This window comes from Fukomys damarensis, unplaced genomic scaffold (assembly GCF_012274545.1).
Source record: "Fukomys damarensis isolate Sample0158 unplaced genomic scaffold, DMR_v1.0_HiC HiC_scaffold_31, whole genome shotgun sequence".
In the NCBI taxonomy this organism is placed as follows: Eukaryota; Metazoa; Chordata; class Mammalia; order Rodentia; family Bathyergidae; genus Fukomys; species Fukomys damarensis.
This window is the reverse complement of record NW_022900943.1, coordinates 384,233-402,303: the sequence shown is the minus strand read 5'-3', so window position 1 is coordinate 402,303 and position 18,071 is coordinate 384,233. Positions and strand designations below refer to the sequence as shown.

General features: G+C 37.6%; 1 protein-coding gene across 2 annotated transcripts in view; it reads left to right on the top strand.

The window, feature by feature from the left end:
• Focad (focadhesin) overlaps window positions 1–18,071 on the top strand; it is a 268,590-nt gene that overhangs the window by 237,709 nt on the left and 12,810 nt on the right. For both annotated transcript variants that reach the window (XM_033757649.1, XM_033757648.1), the window contains 3 exons: window positions 13,201–13,329; window positions 14,911–15,026; window positions 17,548–17,808. In XM_033757649.1, coding sequence (XP_033613540.1) covers window positions 13,201–13,329; window positions 14,911–15,026; window positions 17,548–17,808 — 506 coding nt within the window. The remainder of the gene's footprint in view (window positions 1–13,200; window positions 13,330–14,910; window positions 15,027–17,547; window positions 17,809–18,071) is intronic.

The following is an 18,071-nucleotide window of genomic DNA, read 5'->3' as shown; positions in this document are numbered from 1 at the left end:
GATCATGAATACCTACTTTGAGAATCTGTACTCCAATAAAATGGAAAACACAGAAGAAATGGACAGATTTTTAGATACTTACGAATTACCAAAGTTGAACAAAGAAGATAAAAACATTTTAAACACCCTAATTACAGTCAGTGAAATTGAAAATGTAATTGAAAATTTACCAACAAAGAAAAGCCCAGGCCCTGATGGATTCACTGCTGAATTTTACAAAACATTTAGAGAAGAACTACTGCCATTACTCTTCAAACTTTTCAATGAAATCGAAAGGGAAGCTATACTTCCAAATTCATACCTGGAAGCAAGTATCACTTTGATTCCCAAACCAGTGAAAGATACAACTAAAAAGGAGAACTACAGACCAATGTCCTTAATGAATATAAATGCAAAAATCCTTAATAAGATAGTAGCAAACAGAATACAGAGGATTATTAAGAAGATCATCCATCCTGACCAAGTCGGATTTATTCCAGAGATGCAAGGGTGGTTCAACATACGATAGTCAATAAATGTAATTCATTGTCTTTTTCTAGGATCTTGTTTAGAATTCCTTGTAGTGCTGGTTTGGTGTTCATGTAGTTTCTCAGGTGTTCTTTGTTGTGGAAGTGTCTTATTTCCCCATCCATTTTGAAAAAGAGTTTTGCTGGAAACATCAGTCTAGGTTGGAGGTTGTTATCTTTTAGTACTTGAAATATCTCACTCCAGGCTCTCCTTGCCCCAAGGATTTGTGTTGAAAAGTCTGCTTTGATTCTGATGGGCTTTCCTTTGTATGTGATTTGTTTCTTTTCTCTTACTGCTTGTAGTATTTTGTTCTTCTGCTGGGTTTCTGGGATCTTGGTTATTATATGTGTAGGTGTAGATTTTTTTTTATTGTAGCTAGTTGGGGTCCTATATGCCTCAGTTATCTGAATGTCAAATTCTTCCCCTCTGTTTGGGAAGTTTTCTATCATTAATTTTATGAACAGCTTTTTTAAGTCATTTGTATTTTCTCCTGCTACTTCATGTTTTCCTATCAGTCTTATGTTATTCTTGTTTGCATCATCTAGGAGTCGTTGGATCGATTTCTCACGATCCCCTACTGTTTTTAAGAGACTTCTCTTTTCATGGTCACTGACTGCAATCTTATCTTCTCTATCTGAGAGTCTCTCTTCACATTCTTTTATTCTGTTGCATACGCTTTCAATAGAGTTTTTAATCTTCTGGATATCTGTTTGAATTTGTATTATGGATTCCATTTCTTTCCTATGTTGGGCGTTTATTTTTTCCATTTCTTTCTTATGCTGGGCCTTCATGGCTTCTATCATGGTCCTGAGCTCATCTATTTTTTTTGTCAGTTTCTGCTCTAGAGTCTCGAATCACGGCATCCATTTTCCTTAGTATCTCTATGGTTATCTGGGAAATTATTTCTGTTTTGAATTTTTCTAGAGCCTGATCTGTTTTGTTACTTCCTGTGCTTTGAGTTCAGGGTGCCCTGGTGGTTCACTATCGGCCTTTTCCTCCTCATTTGCCCTACTGTTTGCCATTGGTGAACTGGAAGTCTGTCTTTGTGTCTTGCTTAAGTGTTTTCTCATTTTTATTTTTGTTGTTGGGCTGTCCTTGGTTTAATTTCTGGGTTATCACCCAAATCTTCCTGATATAGTTGCGCCCTAGCTTCTGTGTCTCTAACGACCCACAGACATTCTCATCTTCATCACATCAGAGAAAACAGCTCATCAAATCATCCGCAATGCTTTATCCCAACTGATACAATCAGCAACACATTAAGATCAAGCCCAACTTGGAAAGTGACCACCTGTGGTAGTCACTAGTCTATCACCCTTAAACCATTTGAATTATATTGAAATCAAGAAGCAGTCGAGAACATGTCTGAAGTGAACAAACTTTTCAATACAGTATATTTACCATTTAATGGCTCAGACGCAAGACCCCTAATCTCAGTTAGCTGATGACTGAACCCCATGACGCAGACTGACCCTGGGATGCAAGGCCCAGATTGAGTTCCCCAACCTTCTGAACGGTTGAACTCCACACAGTTCTACTCCAGGTTTCCCACGCCCTTTCTTTAAAGATGTTCAAAATTGGGAACTCAGAAAAATACCCTTTATGACCACCTCTGCCTCTGCAGAGTGGGTCCAAAGACTGGCACCATCAGGAGGTCGGAGAGTGCGCGGGATTAGGGGGGAGTTATGAGGGTTCAGGGGTGCCGGCGCAGCTACCTTCCTGGTGCTAGAGCGATGGTGGCTCCAGGTGGGAGAGGGTGTGGCTCTCCTTCTTGCAGATTGGGGCCCAGGCTTCGTTCTGGGGCGCTGGAGCATGGCAGTTCCAGGTGGGAGAGGGTTTATTCACTTCTTTTATGGAACATTTAAAACATATTTAGAGTATTTAGTAAATGTAATAATTGCTTCCTAATGCTGAAATTAGGCATCTCTACATAATAGGATTATTTTTGTTATTCTATTTCTGGGAAATGAGACAAATACTTTCTAAGCTTGTATTAGTAAGTTTTAAACATTACAATAAGTATTACATGAAAAAATATATTTAAATCCATGTAATATAATGATTATGAATGGCATTTCTTAATATGAATTCATTAATTAGTGAAAAATGCGTGTAAATACTGGATTTATGCGTAAATGATCAGTAGGTATGTTGTCAGTGTTTTGAAACTTTTAGCATTAAGTGTATTTGTGGAGAAGATACTTAGCTGAAGGAAGAGACTTCCTAAATTCCGAGTATAGAATAAATGATATGAGAAAGCTGTCTATTTTGTGATAAAATTATGGAGTTAGTTTTCAAGACTATACATAATTTTGGAATAATTTGACTTAGTAATATTCTACCTATATCACTCTTTAAAATGTTATTAGAAATGAGTACTTTTATTTAACTGTAAGTTCAAAAATGATACAAAGAAGAAAATAAGAATCCACTATAATATCAGCTAGAGGTAGCTACTATAGATAATGCAGTCCTTCTAGATATGTGAGTATTGGTTATAGTTGTTCATAAATTTTTTTTGTCTAATCTTATTTTTTGAAAATTCAGTGTCTTTATTGCAAATAATCACTACCCATCTCCTGCAAAAGGAGACTTAGACGAAGTACACAACCTGATTGCTTCACTTTCTGGACATATGTGTTTTGTGAGTTTGAGTTTTATTGTATCATTAAAATATTTGGAAGGGAAAAAGTCACCAATATCCCATGACTCTTGATATATATTATCATTTTAAGATATTATTCTTGTTGCTTTTCATCATGTGCAGTTTTTTTACATTATATTTAATGTGTAAACATGCATATTTACTTATTTTAAACTTAATATTATGTTTCCAATATAGCTCTAAAAGTATTATTTTTAATTTATGATAAATCATAATCATTTGTCATTTTAAAACGTTCCATTATAATGAACCATTTTAAGCATGGAGCTGTCTTATGCTGTAGCTTTCCTTAGGATATATTCTGAGCAGTTTATTACTGTGCGCAAGTCTGAGAGTTTATGACTAGAAGTTTGGCAAGATCTCTTTACTCTTCAAAAAGATTGTGCCACTTTTCGGTTCTCCAGCCCTTAATGAATATGCCAGGCATCATATCATAGAAGTTAAAAGTGTGGGAGCCAGACTACCTGGGTTCATATCACACTTCAACTGAGTGCTGACTAGGTGACTTGAGGCAAACCACCTAAGTCTTTATGCTCTAATTGTTTCTGTAAAATGGTGAAAAAGAATTGAACCTTCTCTATAGAGTTTTCAAGGAGTTATGATTCACTTTATGTAGTAATACTGAAGAAATAAACCCCGTCTAGTTATAATATCAAATTAAAACAACATACAGATAAAGCAATAATAATAAAAACCAAACAAGTATAAAGTGATACCTTCACACTGCTTTTATTCACATTTCATTGCCAGAAGAAAGTAAATTATTTTTTTGCATGTAAGCGTTTTTTAAATTAAATTTTAGATTTCATTTTAAAAATTTATACTTTTTACCTATTGTTTTGAAATAATCTCAGATGTATAGGGAAATTGGCAAAATTTACAAAAAGTTGCAAACTATCTCTTTTCTGACTGAAAGACAAAAAACTCCCCTATTCAAAACTTCACCTAAACACCCTATTGAAGTTACACTGACAATCGCAGTGACATCTGTGAGAGACAGATGTAAACCAGAGTGATGCTCTTCATTTCATTTTCATGTCTCTTCAGTCTTTAATCTGGAACAGTTCCTTGTTCCTGTGACTTCATGACTTTAAGACAACTATTTTTCTAGAATGTTCTTCAATTTGAGTTTGCCTCCTATTTTTCATCTTAGAGTTGAACAAAAATTTTTGACAGGGATATCACAGAAATGGAGCTCTGTTCTTCTCACTATAATCTAATCAGATGGCACAAAGATGCCCATAACCCTCCACCGTGAGATTGACCTTCATCAGTTGGATAAGGAGATACCTTCTAGGTTTTTCTGTCTTTAGGAGGACATCTTGGTTACTTTTCTCATTGCTGAGACAAAAACACCAGACACCCAGAGTTGAAGGAGGAAAGGTTTATGTAAAAACTCACGGTTTGTAGAGGTTTCAGTCCATAGTTGTCTGGCTCCAGGGCAGCAGGGTAGCATGGCAGACAGGCACTGCTCCATGCCTGTTCAGTGAACAGAGTTAGGAAATACGTGTTCTCTTTTACTTCTGTATGTGTATCTGTATTTCCATCTATTTCTCTCGCTGTCCCCAAGTTCACACCAATAGCTGCAGTTCCTGTTCAAAACCACCAGAGTTTATTCTCCCTTTTCCCCTATTCTTGCTTTCCTTTTTTTGCCTCTCTTCTCTGACGTTAACAAACCTGACTTCCGTATTCTCAGTGTGTGTGCTCGTTTGTACAGTCCACACATGTGGAGCCAATCTCTTGTCCCCATGGAGTCACAGCCGGTGCACCTGCCACTAGTGCTGCCCTGCTTGGAGACTTCCTGCTGCCAAGGGGCCCTGGATATTTGTTTCTCCTAACTCAGTGTTTGCTCTTGAGACAGAATACTCAACCAGTGTTTAGGATCTGATGTTTCAAATCAGTTGTTTTCTCTAACTCTCTCGGTTGTAGAGTAGTTTCTGGCAGGGCAAAGCATGTCTCATTTGCCACAACTGTGCTGTACTGTAATGATCTCTGTCTCTGTTTTCTGTGGACTTTATCTAGAAAAGTCCTGTTCGTCCTTTCCCTTTTGAATTGAACATTATTTTTGTTTGTTTTAAAATTTTCTTTTGGTGGGAGAAGATAGGGCCTTCTTTTGTTTTCACAGATTAGGTTGATTTCATTTTTAAAAACTGTAATTAATATCAGTATGTTTGTAGTATATAATGGTTGCATTTGTCCTGGGGTGTTAGTACATGTACATAACGTGTCTTAATTCTTTTTCTGTTCCCTTTGCCTCTTCTCCCTACCCCCTTTCTCCATCTTCTTCCCATCTCAAAAGACCTATCTCTATGTTTCCTATTCTGTCTCTTTTATTTTGTTCGTTAGATTTCTTATGTAATCATTTCTGACATATTTTCATAATACTTTACCTATTTTTTATAATTGGCATACTATTTCTTTAAAGGCTGACTCAGACTAATCTTCAGTGAGCAGGAAGAACATCTGTTTTAATCCTATGTGCTTAAACAGATATCTGGCCTGTGGTAGTATTTAAGTACCTGTTGGTTTACACCTTTAAGCACCCTTGCACATGTGTGTGGGTGAATGTGTACACAGGATAATTCTGAATCACCTGCGGCAACACTGACAGTCTGTGTCACATGCCTGTATCTGTGTCCCACAAACAGTGTGTTGGAATTGGAGAATGTACCGCTGCTTGCTGCAGTCTGGTGTGGCTAGCCTTTTCCATGGAAGTTATGCATGCGCATTGTGACACTGAGATCTGATCCTGTGATCCTCTTTGTAGCCAGAGTATATGTGAATATGGGTTCTGCTGTGATTCACTATATTCAGATAAACTATTGATAACTTTGCAGCTATCAAGTGGATAAGAGATTTAAAGCAACTTTATAACTTTAAAACATCTGGATCTAGTGAATATACACACAACATGGAAAGTATATGGTAAAGCATGCAACCTTTGGTGAAAGTTCATTTTTTGATCAGAGGATCGCTCTCTGTGTAAGCAATAAAATGTCTGAGAAATGGTCATACTTCACATAGGGTCCTGGTATTAGAGGACAGGTTCAATGCCTTTTCCTGGTTCTGTAGCTCCCCTGGAAACTGCAAAATTTCCATAGCGAACTCTGTCCAAGGACCTGGAATAAACTTTTATGTTATTTTGAAAGCATTTGATTTTTTAAAGCATTGAAATACAACTCTGCTTTGAAGTAATAATTTCCAATATGAAATTTATACATGTTCTTAATAGACATGTTATTCTATGCATGTATTTACTATAATGTTTGCCACTTCATCAGGCCATTTCTATGAATTACATATCAAAAGGACCCTAAAATGAAAAATTAATTTTGGGGATTTTTGTGTGTGAAATCAGACACTCCAATCTGCAGCAAGCATTATGTAAAGGTACTTGATGCACATGTATAGTCAGTAGAGAGTTATGTGTTGCCAACCAGTTAGCTCCTATCACGTTTTTAATCACAGAATTGATCACAGCTGGTTTTGCCTTGTTGTTTTATTTGTTCTCTCACTAGAATATATAAGCTCCATGGGCATAGGACCTGTCTTCTTCGGCTCTCTCCATTGTTGGCAGTAGTGCCTGATACTTAATGAAATATTCAATAAATGTTCAACTATATATGTTTATAAATGAATTAACTTTCTTTGTTAGAAATTCTTTCACTGGTCATGGTTTACTCCCTGACAATATTTCCTGTACTTCCAGTATTATATGTGAAGGTGGAACAGAAATAAAACAACAATTACTGGTAACACAGCATAGAAAAAGGGTAGAAATCTTGAATCTTAGCAGTTTTTAAAAACCAAAACAATGTTAGTGGCAAAACATTGGAAGGCAAACTTCTAGCAAAACTACTAGTTTTACTTCTTTATGGGCAAGTAGAAGAAGCCAAATGTCAGGAGATAGGAGAGCAGGTGGCTAGACTAAAAAGACATCCTGACTTTGGGGACTGTTCTGGTTGGGCTTTAAAGCCTAAAACAGGAAAAAGCCTGGATCAAAAGTAGAGATTGATAGTAACCAACAAATAAATAATAATTGAAACTGTGAGTGTAAATTAGCTCAGGCAGTGAGACTCAGCAGAACACAGAAGCTTAGGGAAGCAATTATTTCAAAAATGGCATGATGCATGTTCAGATGGAAAAGTGTGAAAAGAAAGACCTTAAAAAATGTCCTTGAATTTGGTATTTAGATGGCCATTAGAAATCATAACAAGGGCAATTTGGTGAGGTGGTGAGGCCAATAGCTAGAAAGTAATTGTGGTAAGGAACTTTTTTATTGCAGAAAGCAATTACTTAAGCTGAACTCAAAAGTAAAGCTATTTATTGCAGAGATTACTAGGATTCCCAGAAATCCAAGGGCAGAAATTCTATTCCCAGGTCCTCGGAATACAGAAAGACAAAGGTAACCAACACCAAGACTGTGTCTTTTTCTTTCTTCCTGCCTCTTCCAGGGCATGGATGGTATCAATTTCCCTTGGGATTTCTGCTTTTCCCTCTAAAGATTGTTTCATTGCTTTTTCTGCTGCTTGTATACATAACATAAAGTGTACCATTTTATTCATTTTTTTAATTGAGTTTATTGGTACATTTTATGCAGTGCAGTTACATTCATTGTTGGGATCTTGTACTTTTACATGAGGTATCTTGGTTTTTATTTTTTCCCCATACTGTATTTGTTGTTTGTTTTTCTCTCTCTCTCTCTCTCATTGAGTTTATTGGTACATTTTAGGTACACAGTACAGTTACATTCATCATTGGGATCTTGTACCTTTACATGACAGTTCTTGGTTCTCATTTTTTCCCCTTACCCTTGCCCTCCCTTTACCTCCTCCTCCCTTCCCTATTTACAAATACTTTATTTCCATTTTTCACTTTCGCATATTTTTTCTATTCCCTCTTACCTTTCCCCTATCCTTCCCACTTTCCCTACACCTTTAGCCCTTTTCTTTCTATTTCACATTGTCAGTTATACCATTAGGATCTTATGTACCATTATAGTTTTTCATACCAGAGAAACTATTCAGTATGTATGTATGTATTTATTTATTTATTTATTTCACTTAGGAGTATATCCTCAATATGTATCCATTTTCCTATGAATGAATCTAATGTCTCATTCTTTAAGGCTGAGTAGTATTCTGTTTTATAGAAAAACCACATCTTCTTTATTTAGTTTCCAACTGATGGGCAAATGGGCTGTTTCCAAGTTCTGGCTATTACAAACTGTGCTGTTATAAACATTGGTGTGCATATATCACTGTGGTATGATTCTTTTAATTCTTTTGGAAAGATACCCAGCAGAGGGATGGCTGGGTCAAATGGAACCTCTCATCCAAGCTCTCTGAGGTATCTCCATATTGATTTCCATAGTGGTTGCACCATTCTACACTCCTACCAACAATGGAGGAGGGTTCCTTTCTCCCCACAACCCCACCAACATGTGTTATTGATTAATTTCTTGATAGCAGCCATTCTTTGTGGGGTGAGGTGGAATCTCAGTGGTTTTCATCTGCATCTCTCGAATGACCAGTGATGTGGAACATTTTTTCATATATTTACTTGCTGCTTTTACTACTTTGTCTGAGAAATGTCTGTTCATTTCAGATGCCCATTTTTGAATTGGGTCATTGTATTTGGGGGGGCTGATTGTTTTGAGTTCTTTATATATTCTAGATAATAGTCCTTTGTCTTGGAATTTTGTTAGGGATAACATTGAATTTCTATATCCTTTTAGGTACTGTTCTCATCAAAGCACTGTTAAACATTCCATTCTATGAAGATGAGATTTCCTTTCATTTACTTCAGACCTTTTAAATCTCCTTCAGTGTAATATATTGTATTCCCCCTGTATAAATCTTTTCTTTGGGCTAAATTTTTGTCTCTGTATTGTATTATTTTGGGTCCCATTGCAAGTAGAATTGTTTCTTAAATTCCTTTTTAGATAACTCACTCCTGGAATATAGAAGCAACTAAGCTTTGTGTATTGATCTTATATACTGCTTTGGTTTTTTTCATGTCACCTGCCCATATAGTTTTACTGCCTCCTTTCCAATGTTAATGCCTTTTATTTCTTTTTCTTTCCTAATTATGATGACTGAAACATCCAATACTAGTTTGATACCACCAGAAAAATGGACATTCTGTCTTGCTCCCGACTGTAGAGGAAAAGTTTTCAGTCTTTCAGCGTTGGATATGATATTAGCTGTGGGATTTTCACGAATGCTCTTTTTAATATTGAAATCATTCAGTTTTAATTTTAGTTTTCTGAGTGCTTTTTATCAGGAAATGTTGAATTATGTAATAAACTTACTCTGTATCCGTTAAAAGCCTACATGATTTTCAAATTCTCTTCATTCTATTAATGTGTATTACATTGATTTTCTTAGGTTAAACAACCTGTGAGACTTGGGATAAATCCTGTTTGATCGTGGCATGTATTCCTTTTAACCATGTTTGCCATAATTTAAAAAAAATTATTTGTATGTATATTTATAAAGAATATTGCCTTTATTTGTCTTTCTTATGGTACTTTTGTCTGGCTTGGTATCAGCTAATGCTAGTCTTATGAGTAGTAAATGGTTCTTTTCTCTCTCTCTCTTTTTTTTTTTTTTTTCTGTCTTTTGTTTCGTTTTCTTATACCAGGGATCAAACTCGGGACCTTGTACTTGTGAGGCAGAAGGCAGAATCACTGAGCTAAATCCCTGGCCCGGTCCTTTTATTTTTTAAGGAAGAAATTGAAGAGTAGTCTTCATTCTTTTAACTCTTTAATAGGATTCATCAGCAAACCTTTCTGATTCTGGACTTTCCTTTGTTGAGAGATTTTTTTTTTTGATTATTGATTTTTCTGTACTTGTTATAAGACTGATCATACTTTCTATTACTGACTCAGTTTTGGTAATTTATGTCTTTCTAGGAATTGTTCTACTAAAATTATCTCACTTAGTATATGAGTTTTCTTAGTATTTTATAAACCTTTTCTGTTTGGTCAGTAGAATTATTCACTTTCATTTTTGTATTCATTTGTATTCTCTATTTTTTAGTCTAGCTAAATATTTGTTAATTTTAAGATCCATCTTTTGATTTTGTTAGTTCCATTGACTTTTCCATCATATGTTGTGTTATCTGCCCTCTGAATTTTATTTCCTTCCCTCTACTAATTTTGATTATATTTGCTCTTCTTTTCATAGTTTTTTGAAGTACTAATTAGGACATTGATTTGAGTGCTTTTTTTTTACTTTTCAAAATATGGGCATTTATTACCATAAATCTCCCTCAGAGTATTGCTTTTGTTGTATCCCATAAGTTTTGGTATTTTGTATTTTAATTTTATTTATATCAGTTATTTTCTAATTTCTTTGTTGATTGAGTATATTTGTAAATTTTCCAGTTTTCCTCAAAATTTGATTTCTACCTCTGTTGCATTAATTCCCTATAAAAGTCCTACTTAAAAATACTATTATCATATGAATGAATGGATTTAGTTACAATACGTGGAGTTTGGAGGGCACTCAAACTATACAGTCCACAAAGCACAAGAGGAGTGACATGGGCAATCTGAATATGCCCAGGAGACGGCAGACAGTGCCATCTGTCATCTCACATTGGCTATTAGAAGAGCAGTAAGTTAGTAAGGCATTTCGAGAGAGGTCATATCTACATTAGTTTTATTATAGTACATGGTTCCAATTTTTCTATATTGTTATTAATTTCTGACTGCCTAATTTATATGTGAAGCTATCATAGGTGTGTATGTGTAGGAAAATTAAAACTAGCAAATATACTACAATTTAATACCATCCACACTTTCAGGCATCCACGGGTGGGCTTGGAATTTATTCTCCTTGGGTAACTGGAACTACCTCACCTGCTTTGTTTGTTCACTCATATTTTAGTGGGCATTTGGGTCACTTACACCACTTGGCTCTTGTGAATAGTGCTACCATGAACATGGATGTGCAAATATTTCTTTGAGACCCTGCTTTCAGTCCTCTTGGACATACACCAAGAGGTGGGACAGACTGTAGGATCTTACGACAGTTCCACGTACATTTCCTTGAGGAACTGCCATACTGTTTCCTGTGGTGGGTGTGCTGTTGTAAAATCCCACCAGTAGTGTGCCAGTGTCCAATTCTCCATATCTTTGGCAACAGTGGTTATTTTCTGGTCTTTTTGTTGCTTGCTTTTAGAACAGCTATCCTAACAGTGAGGTGATATCTCAGTGTAGTAGTGATTTGCATTTTTCAAGGTTGATGTTGGGTATCTTTTCATATGTTTGCTGAACATTTGTGTATCACCTTTGGAGAAGCGTCTTTGAAGTTCTTTGCCCAGTTTTATATGCTTCTCCTTTTTTCCTAAGCCGTTACTTTTCTGTAGCTCTTTTGTTTGGTTGATTCTGCTTCTACCTTTGCTTTTTAATTTTTTTTAGCTTATTCTGCATACAATTCTGTCTTTTCTTGTTTTCTCTCTTTCTTTTTGGGGGGCAAGGGACTTCTTTTTCTACAGCTGTTTTCATTGTATTGACTTTGGTTTTATTTAAATGCTTCTCTTTGTTTTTCCTCAGTATCTGCTGGTTGTGCCTCTATTCCTTTTCCCCACGCTTTTCCTTTTTGCAGCTCTTTACCCTTTTATTGTCATCTCAGCTGTCACTTTTTCCACCCTCCCTTGGCTGACTCTGCCTCTGCTTCTCCTTTGTCCTGTGCTTCTCCATTATGCATTTGTTTCCTTTTTTGGTGACTCTGCTTTCACTTCTACTTTCCCACTTTGCCTGTCTGGGATTCCCCCTTCTGCTGACTCTGTCTCTGCTTCTCCTTTTTTCCATGCTTTTCCTTTCTGAAGCTGGTTGTCCTGTGTGCTGGCCCTGGTTTCCCCCTTTGCACTGCCTGCCGATTCTGTTCCCTTTTTGCTAATTCTGCTGCTTTCCCCTATGCTTCTCCTTTCTGCAGCTGCTTGGTTGTTCTTTTACTGTTGTACTTTCCCCCCCTGCACTGTCTGCTGATTCTCTTTCCTTTTCTACTAATTTGGCCTGTTTCCTTTTTTCATTTTCTTCCTTTTGCAGATGTTTGTCCTTTTGCTGACTTTGCTTTTACTTCTGCTGTGCCCTTTTCCGCTGTTTCCTGATTTGTTTCTGCTGATTTGGCCTTCATACCTTCCTTTCCTATGCTTCTCTTTTCTCAGCTGTTTGTTCTTTTGCCAATTCTGCCTCCGTCTCTGTTCCTCCCTGTTTAAATTTCTGCTGCTTTATTTGATGATCCTGACTCTGCTTCTCCTTTTCCTACTGATGTTTTTCCTTTTGGTGTTTCTGGTGCTTCCTGCTGACACTGATTTTCTTCTGTTTTGGCATTTGCTTCTCCTTTTTGTTCTACATTTCTATATGCTGTTTATGACCTCCCTATACCTTTGCTGTCTGTGCATTTTATATCCCACTCATGTCTCATTTTTACAAGCTATCCCTCCCCCAGAAAGAGTATATGGTATTAAAGTAACAGTACTCACTAGTGGTAATAGGTAACTGTCTGGCCCATGGATTTGCTCTCATCCCCTGGGTGCTTACCTCTGGAGCGGTCGCCATGGCACAGGCTGAGAAGTAAAGGAGCACATGGTACAGAATGGGATGGGTTAGGGCTACAGGAGCTTTGGGTAATCCATAGTCCTTGGAGTTAACACACCAGAGCCGGAAACTCTGCTAGAAGGGCATTCAAGTAATAGAGCAGGGAGGGAGTGATGTGGAGTAAGTCACTCTTTAAAGGAAAACTAGACAAAAGGACACGAGAATATGGAAGACGAGTAGGTAAAAATATGGAATATTTCTGTACAGATAAGAGAAAGACTAGAGATGAAAACAGAAGGAGAAAGATTTTGTAGCAAATGGAATCAAGATTCAAAGCACAGAAAAAAGGGTTGAACACAGTTAAAGATGTGATGTCAAATTCTGTGACACCAAAAGAAGAGAATGCTAGTATTTTCCACTCTCATGATGCTGTCAAGGTGGTGTTTGTTTTGTTTTGATTTGGTGTTTACTTTTACAGGTCCTGAAGCTGTGCCTCCTTCCCTTCTCAAAACAGTGATGAAACCCATAGCAGCTGTTGGAGAAAGCTACCAATATCCTCCTGTGAACTGGGCTGCCCTCCTCTCGCCACTTATGAGACTAAACTTTGGTAAATTTCAAGTGTATTTAGGTCATTGGGTTTTGCTTTTAGAATTTGACAAGGTAGAAAAATTGATTGTCACAAAAGGAAGTGACTGGGTAGACTCGTGGGATCTTGAGGTTTGTCATCTTAGGTAGGTGGGTTACTCTCACTGAGTCTGAGTCTTGACACCTGAGAGAGAACAGGAAGAGTTCTACAGACACAAGCCACATACAGTCCTCAGAAACACCACCAGAGTTAGGGGTGCATCTTGCTTGCTGGTTATCAAAATATACTTCAGAGCCCTAGATTTCATTACAGCATTATGTGGGATGCTCTGTTAGTTATCTATTGCTGATGTAATAAATGACCACAGACTTAGTGGCTGAAAATACAGTTCATTACCTTACACTTCTATAGGCTAGAATTCCAATATGGTTCTCTCCAAACTAAACTCAAGGTACTAGTGGAGCAGAATCCCATTTTAGAGGCTCTGGGAGAAAGTCCATTCCTTTTACCAGCTTCTGGTGTCTGCCCACGTCCTTTGACTTGTAGCTCCCTTTTTCCATATGCAAAACAAGCCATGAAGGGCTGAGGTCGCCTCACACTGCAGCTAGGAAAGGCTGTGTTTAGAGACTCTTGTAACTAATGAGTCCACTTAAATGATGCAGGATAATCGCTCAGTCTCAGGGTCCATAACTCTGATCTTATCTGTACAGTTTAGTTATATGTAAGGTAGACTATTTGTGGGTTCCAGGGATTAGGTGTGTGGACTTAATTGGGGGTCCACCGATCTATCTGCCCACCAGAGATTCTTGGTGGTGAGTGGTGAAGGGCATACACACCTTCACTTCTATTCTTCATCCACAGCACCTCTCTTATACCAAACAGAATTAATTACCACATGCAAATAAATTTCATATGCTTGCTTCCTGCCTCAGTTCCAGAGGGAAGGAGCAAGGGAGGAAATGAACATTTTAAACAGTGTTGTAAAATTGTGTATATATATTTTCTGTAGATGCTGTTTCACTCATTGTAGAGTGCTTACTTACATATGATGTACAGGATGACATATAATATAACTTCCATACAGTGCTTGGTTTCTCTTACATGAGAAATCCAAAATATAAATAAAGAGCAAAATAAAAAGATAGATAATAGGAAGTGCAAAGATAGATTTTGTTCTAATGGGAAGGGAACAAGAGATGGAAGGAAGGGAAGAAAAGGAAATTAAAGAAGAATTAAGATGTAAGTACATGTATCAACTCCTCACAAGGAATGTGATCATGACGTACTGCAAACTGGAGTAATAAAAATTTAAGAAGAAGAAATTTTCTCATGTTTTTATTTAGTGACTGAGTGTTTCTCTAGGTGTCCTAAGAGAAATTTTCCTGTCTAGTTAAAGCCCTTGTCAGTCCCAAGACTTGGGACTGTGACATCATGGGAGACATTCTTCACTCCTCATCACTAATAGGGTCTCTTTCCTTTTGCTTTCTTCAGGGTCTGTCATTTGCAGAAATCACCCAAGCAGGTGCTTTGACATGGACATTAAAGCCTAAAAATGAGTCAGAGAGGCAGCTACATTACAGATTTCTCTTCCTTCTGTTTCAGGTGAAGAGATACAGCAGCTATGCCTTGAAATTGTGGTGACCCAGGCGCAGTCATCTCAGAGTGCAGCTGCCCTGTTGGGCTTGTGGGTGATTCCGCCACTCATCCATGGCCTGAGCGTATGTAGTAGTTAAGGGTGTTGCTCAGAAGGAGAACAAACTTCTTGTGGAGGAGTCAAGAGTGGACCAAAGGGATTTTATAAAAACTGAGTTTGCTTAGTAGCTGGAGATTATCAGAAACTGATGTCACTCAGAATCCCAGCATTGCCATTACCATACTTATTTTAGTGATCATTTATTACAGAATGGGAAATGTGATCAGAGCACTAAAGCTTCTTTCTCAAGGTGATACTGGAAAGATATGAAGTTATTTGAATCTATGTCTGATAATATGGTATACATAGTCATTTCGGTAGGTTTTAAGAGACAGGTAAATTCACCTACCCTGGACTCATCCATATATTATCCTTACATTTCCCAGAGGAGGCAGCAGTCATGGTGAGCCTGGAAGGCTTGGGAGGATTTGGTTAAGAATCAAGTCAGAGCCACCAGGAGAAGCAGATGTGAGCGTGTAGGGAGAAAATGTTCAGCTTGAATGCAGCGCTGAGCAGGAGGTGACCCATCCTGGCATTTGTGACAGAGAAGAGAGGTTAGCGCCTTCCAGGTGTAGGTGGGGGTAGATGGGAAGAGTAGAGGAAGGTAGGGAAATGTGTAATTTTGAGTATATTAAACTAGGACGGAAACATGGATTGCATAATTTCAAGTGTTTACCAGCTGATTATGTTAAATATTCTTCATCTTTGAATTCTCTTCAAAATCTGGCCTTCTGTCCTAGAAGCCTTGAATTTTCAAAAATAGTGCAAAACCCCTCCTATTTCCCCAGTGTTTGGATCTAGTCCTCCCTACTCTTCATTGATTTTATGGGGTTTTTAGCCTGCTCTGTTCTTCTTCCTCCTTGTGAAGGTGCACACTTCCGAGGCTTGTTCCCTTTCCGTCTCGCTTCCCACATGGCTTCCACCCAGCTGCCATTTACTGAGTGCTTGCTGGGTACCTGGGTACTTAACAGACATTGATTTAATCTGTACAACTCTGGCACATCAATCTTTAAAATAACTTTATTGAGTTTTAATTACATATTCCCTAAAAATAACCATTATAAGTGTAGCCACGGTATGTTTTAGTACATTTAAATTTTTTCAGTCATCTCTAAGAACATTTCTCTCATAGGTTTCATTGTATGTGTTTTCAGCTTGCATTTCCAACTGGTCCCAGGTCACCACTAATCTTCTGTTTGTAATTTTGCCTTTTAAAAAAGGATTTGTATAAAAATTTAAATTCCATAAAGAAATTCTTTAGAGTCATATAATATAAAGTCTTTTGTGTCTGGCTTACTTCTGAGAAATGCATTTTATTATCTTCATTTTATAAGTTGATAAACTTAGACAAGTGGAAGTCAGGCAAAGTTTGCTTAGCTAATAAATAGGAGCTCAAACTGTAGCTGACCCCAAAACCCTATTTTGTTAACACTGGCTGTCTTTTGAATCAGGTATATCTTGAATAGCTATTTTGTTGACGTTCAGAAATTTTTCTAGATTTAAGAGAACTTTCCTTTTCCTTTTTAGGTCACTACAGCTCTGTATTTGTCTTTGGTTATGGATCTTTGTTTTTATCTTTGTTAGTTAACAAGTTGTTTTAAAATTTATTTTCTGATAAAATGACCTGAAATGGCATACTTCAAATGAGCTCTTCAGAAAATTTATGACAACTTCTTGAAATTATTTTGGAAAGTTACTGGTTTTACTTTTTTAGACTACTTCTTTTAGACTTGCTTCCCCTCAGTATCTTACTTATAAGACTTTTGAAGCATAGTGTCTTAAAGTCTCTCTCAGAGCTGAGCTGAGAGTAACCACCCACTTCCGTGGCTGTCTGGACTCTGGATCCCAGGTCAGTTCCTCATGTGTAGCTGGTGGCCCTTCAGGCAGCAGTGGCCCCAGTATGCCAGTTCTGCTTATCACTCCCTGCATGTCTTTAGAAGTTACTGACATCAGATGCTCTGTTTAGTTGATTTCCAGCAAATGACCCTTTCATGTTTAGGGGCATTTCTTGCTGGAGGATGTAGCCTTTTAAAACTAAATAGCAAGTGTTATTTCAGAAGGGGCATTTTATTCTCCCCTCTGAAAAGATCCTGGGTTTAAATTTAGTATTTCAGAGGCAGATTGCAAGCATCACATGTGCACTTGTCTTCCTGGATCAGAAGTGGATCAGAAGTAACTGCAGTAGCCAAAATTACTCATGTTGGTGACCTGTTGGGCCACAAAGCTCTGGGAAAATGAGGGAGGGCGGAGGAACTGACCCTTTTTTCTTGAGTCTGTCCTCAAGTTCAGTGATGACATAGAGCAGTGATGGCTGCAGTGGGCACACAGCCTTCTGTCAGCACACAAGCCAAGTTGCCCCAGCCTCAACAAAGCAGTGGAACCTCGAGATTTAATTCAGTGTTGGCACTTTGCAATAAATAAGTGGGTTTTGGGTTGCAGTTTGGGTACTCAGTCTCTGAACAGTTCACTATCACTGCACTAGAGTTTTGAGCACTGTCAACCCAGATGTACCTGTTTACATCTGACCTCTTCTGTTTTATTTCCAGTTGAATATCAAGAAATACCTCCTGGAATCTGTGCCTGTCTGGATAAAACATGTCACTGGAGAACAGATCCAAAGTTTTGTTGAAAACTTAATGGTGGCTGTTTTTATAGAAAATTCACCACTTTACAATCCTGAGTTATGCCCAAGTGCCTTACAGGGACTTAGCCAGTCCATGAAACTGCCCAGCCCTGCCTACCACCTTTGGAGTCTGCTCTGTGAAGCCACTGGGAAGATTTTTGACCTTCTGCCAAGTAAGATTCGGGTGAGGAACAAAAATGTTTACATTTCTGACAATTTGTTTGGGCTTTTTAAAAGCCTTTTTGGCAAAGAGGCAGGTATATGTTTTAAGAATGTGGGGGTGGGAGAGAGACTATCAAGAAATAACCACATGTTTCACCAGGAGTGCGTTTGATTCCAAGAGCTAGGTTGAGCCTATAGTATTTAAAAACTAAAATTTAAGCAGACTTAGAAGCAGGCAAACCAGTGATACACCAGCAAATTTGCCAGTAGGCTTTTTTACCCAGA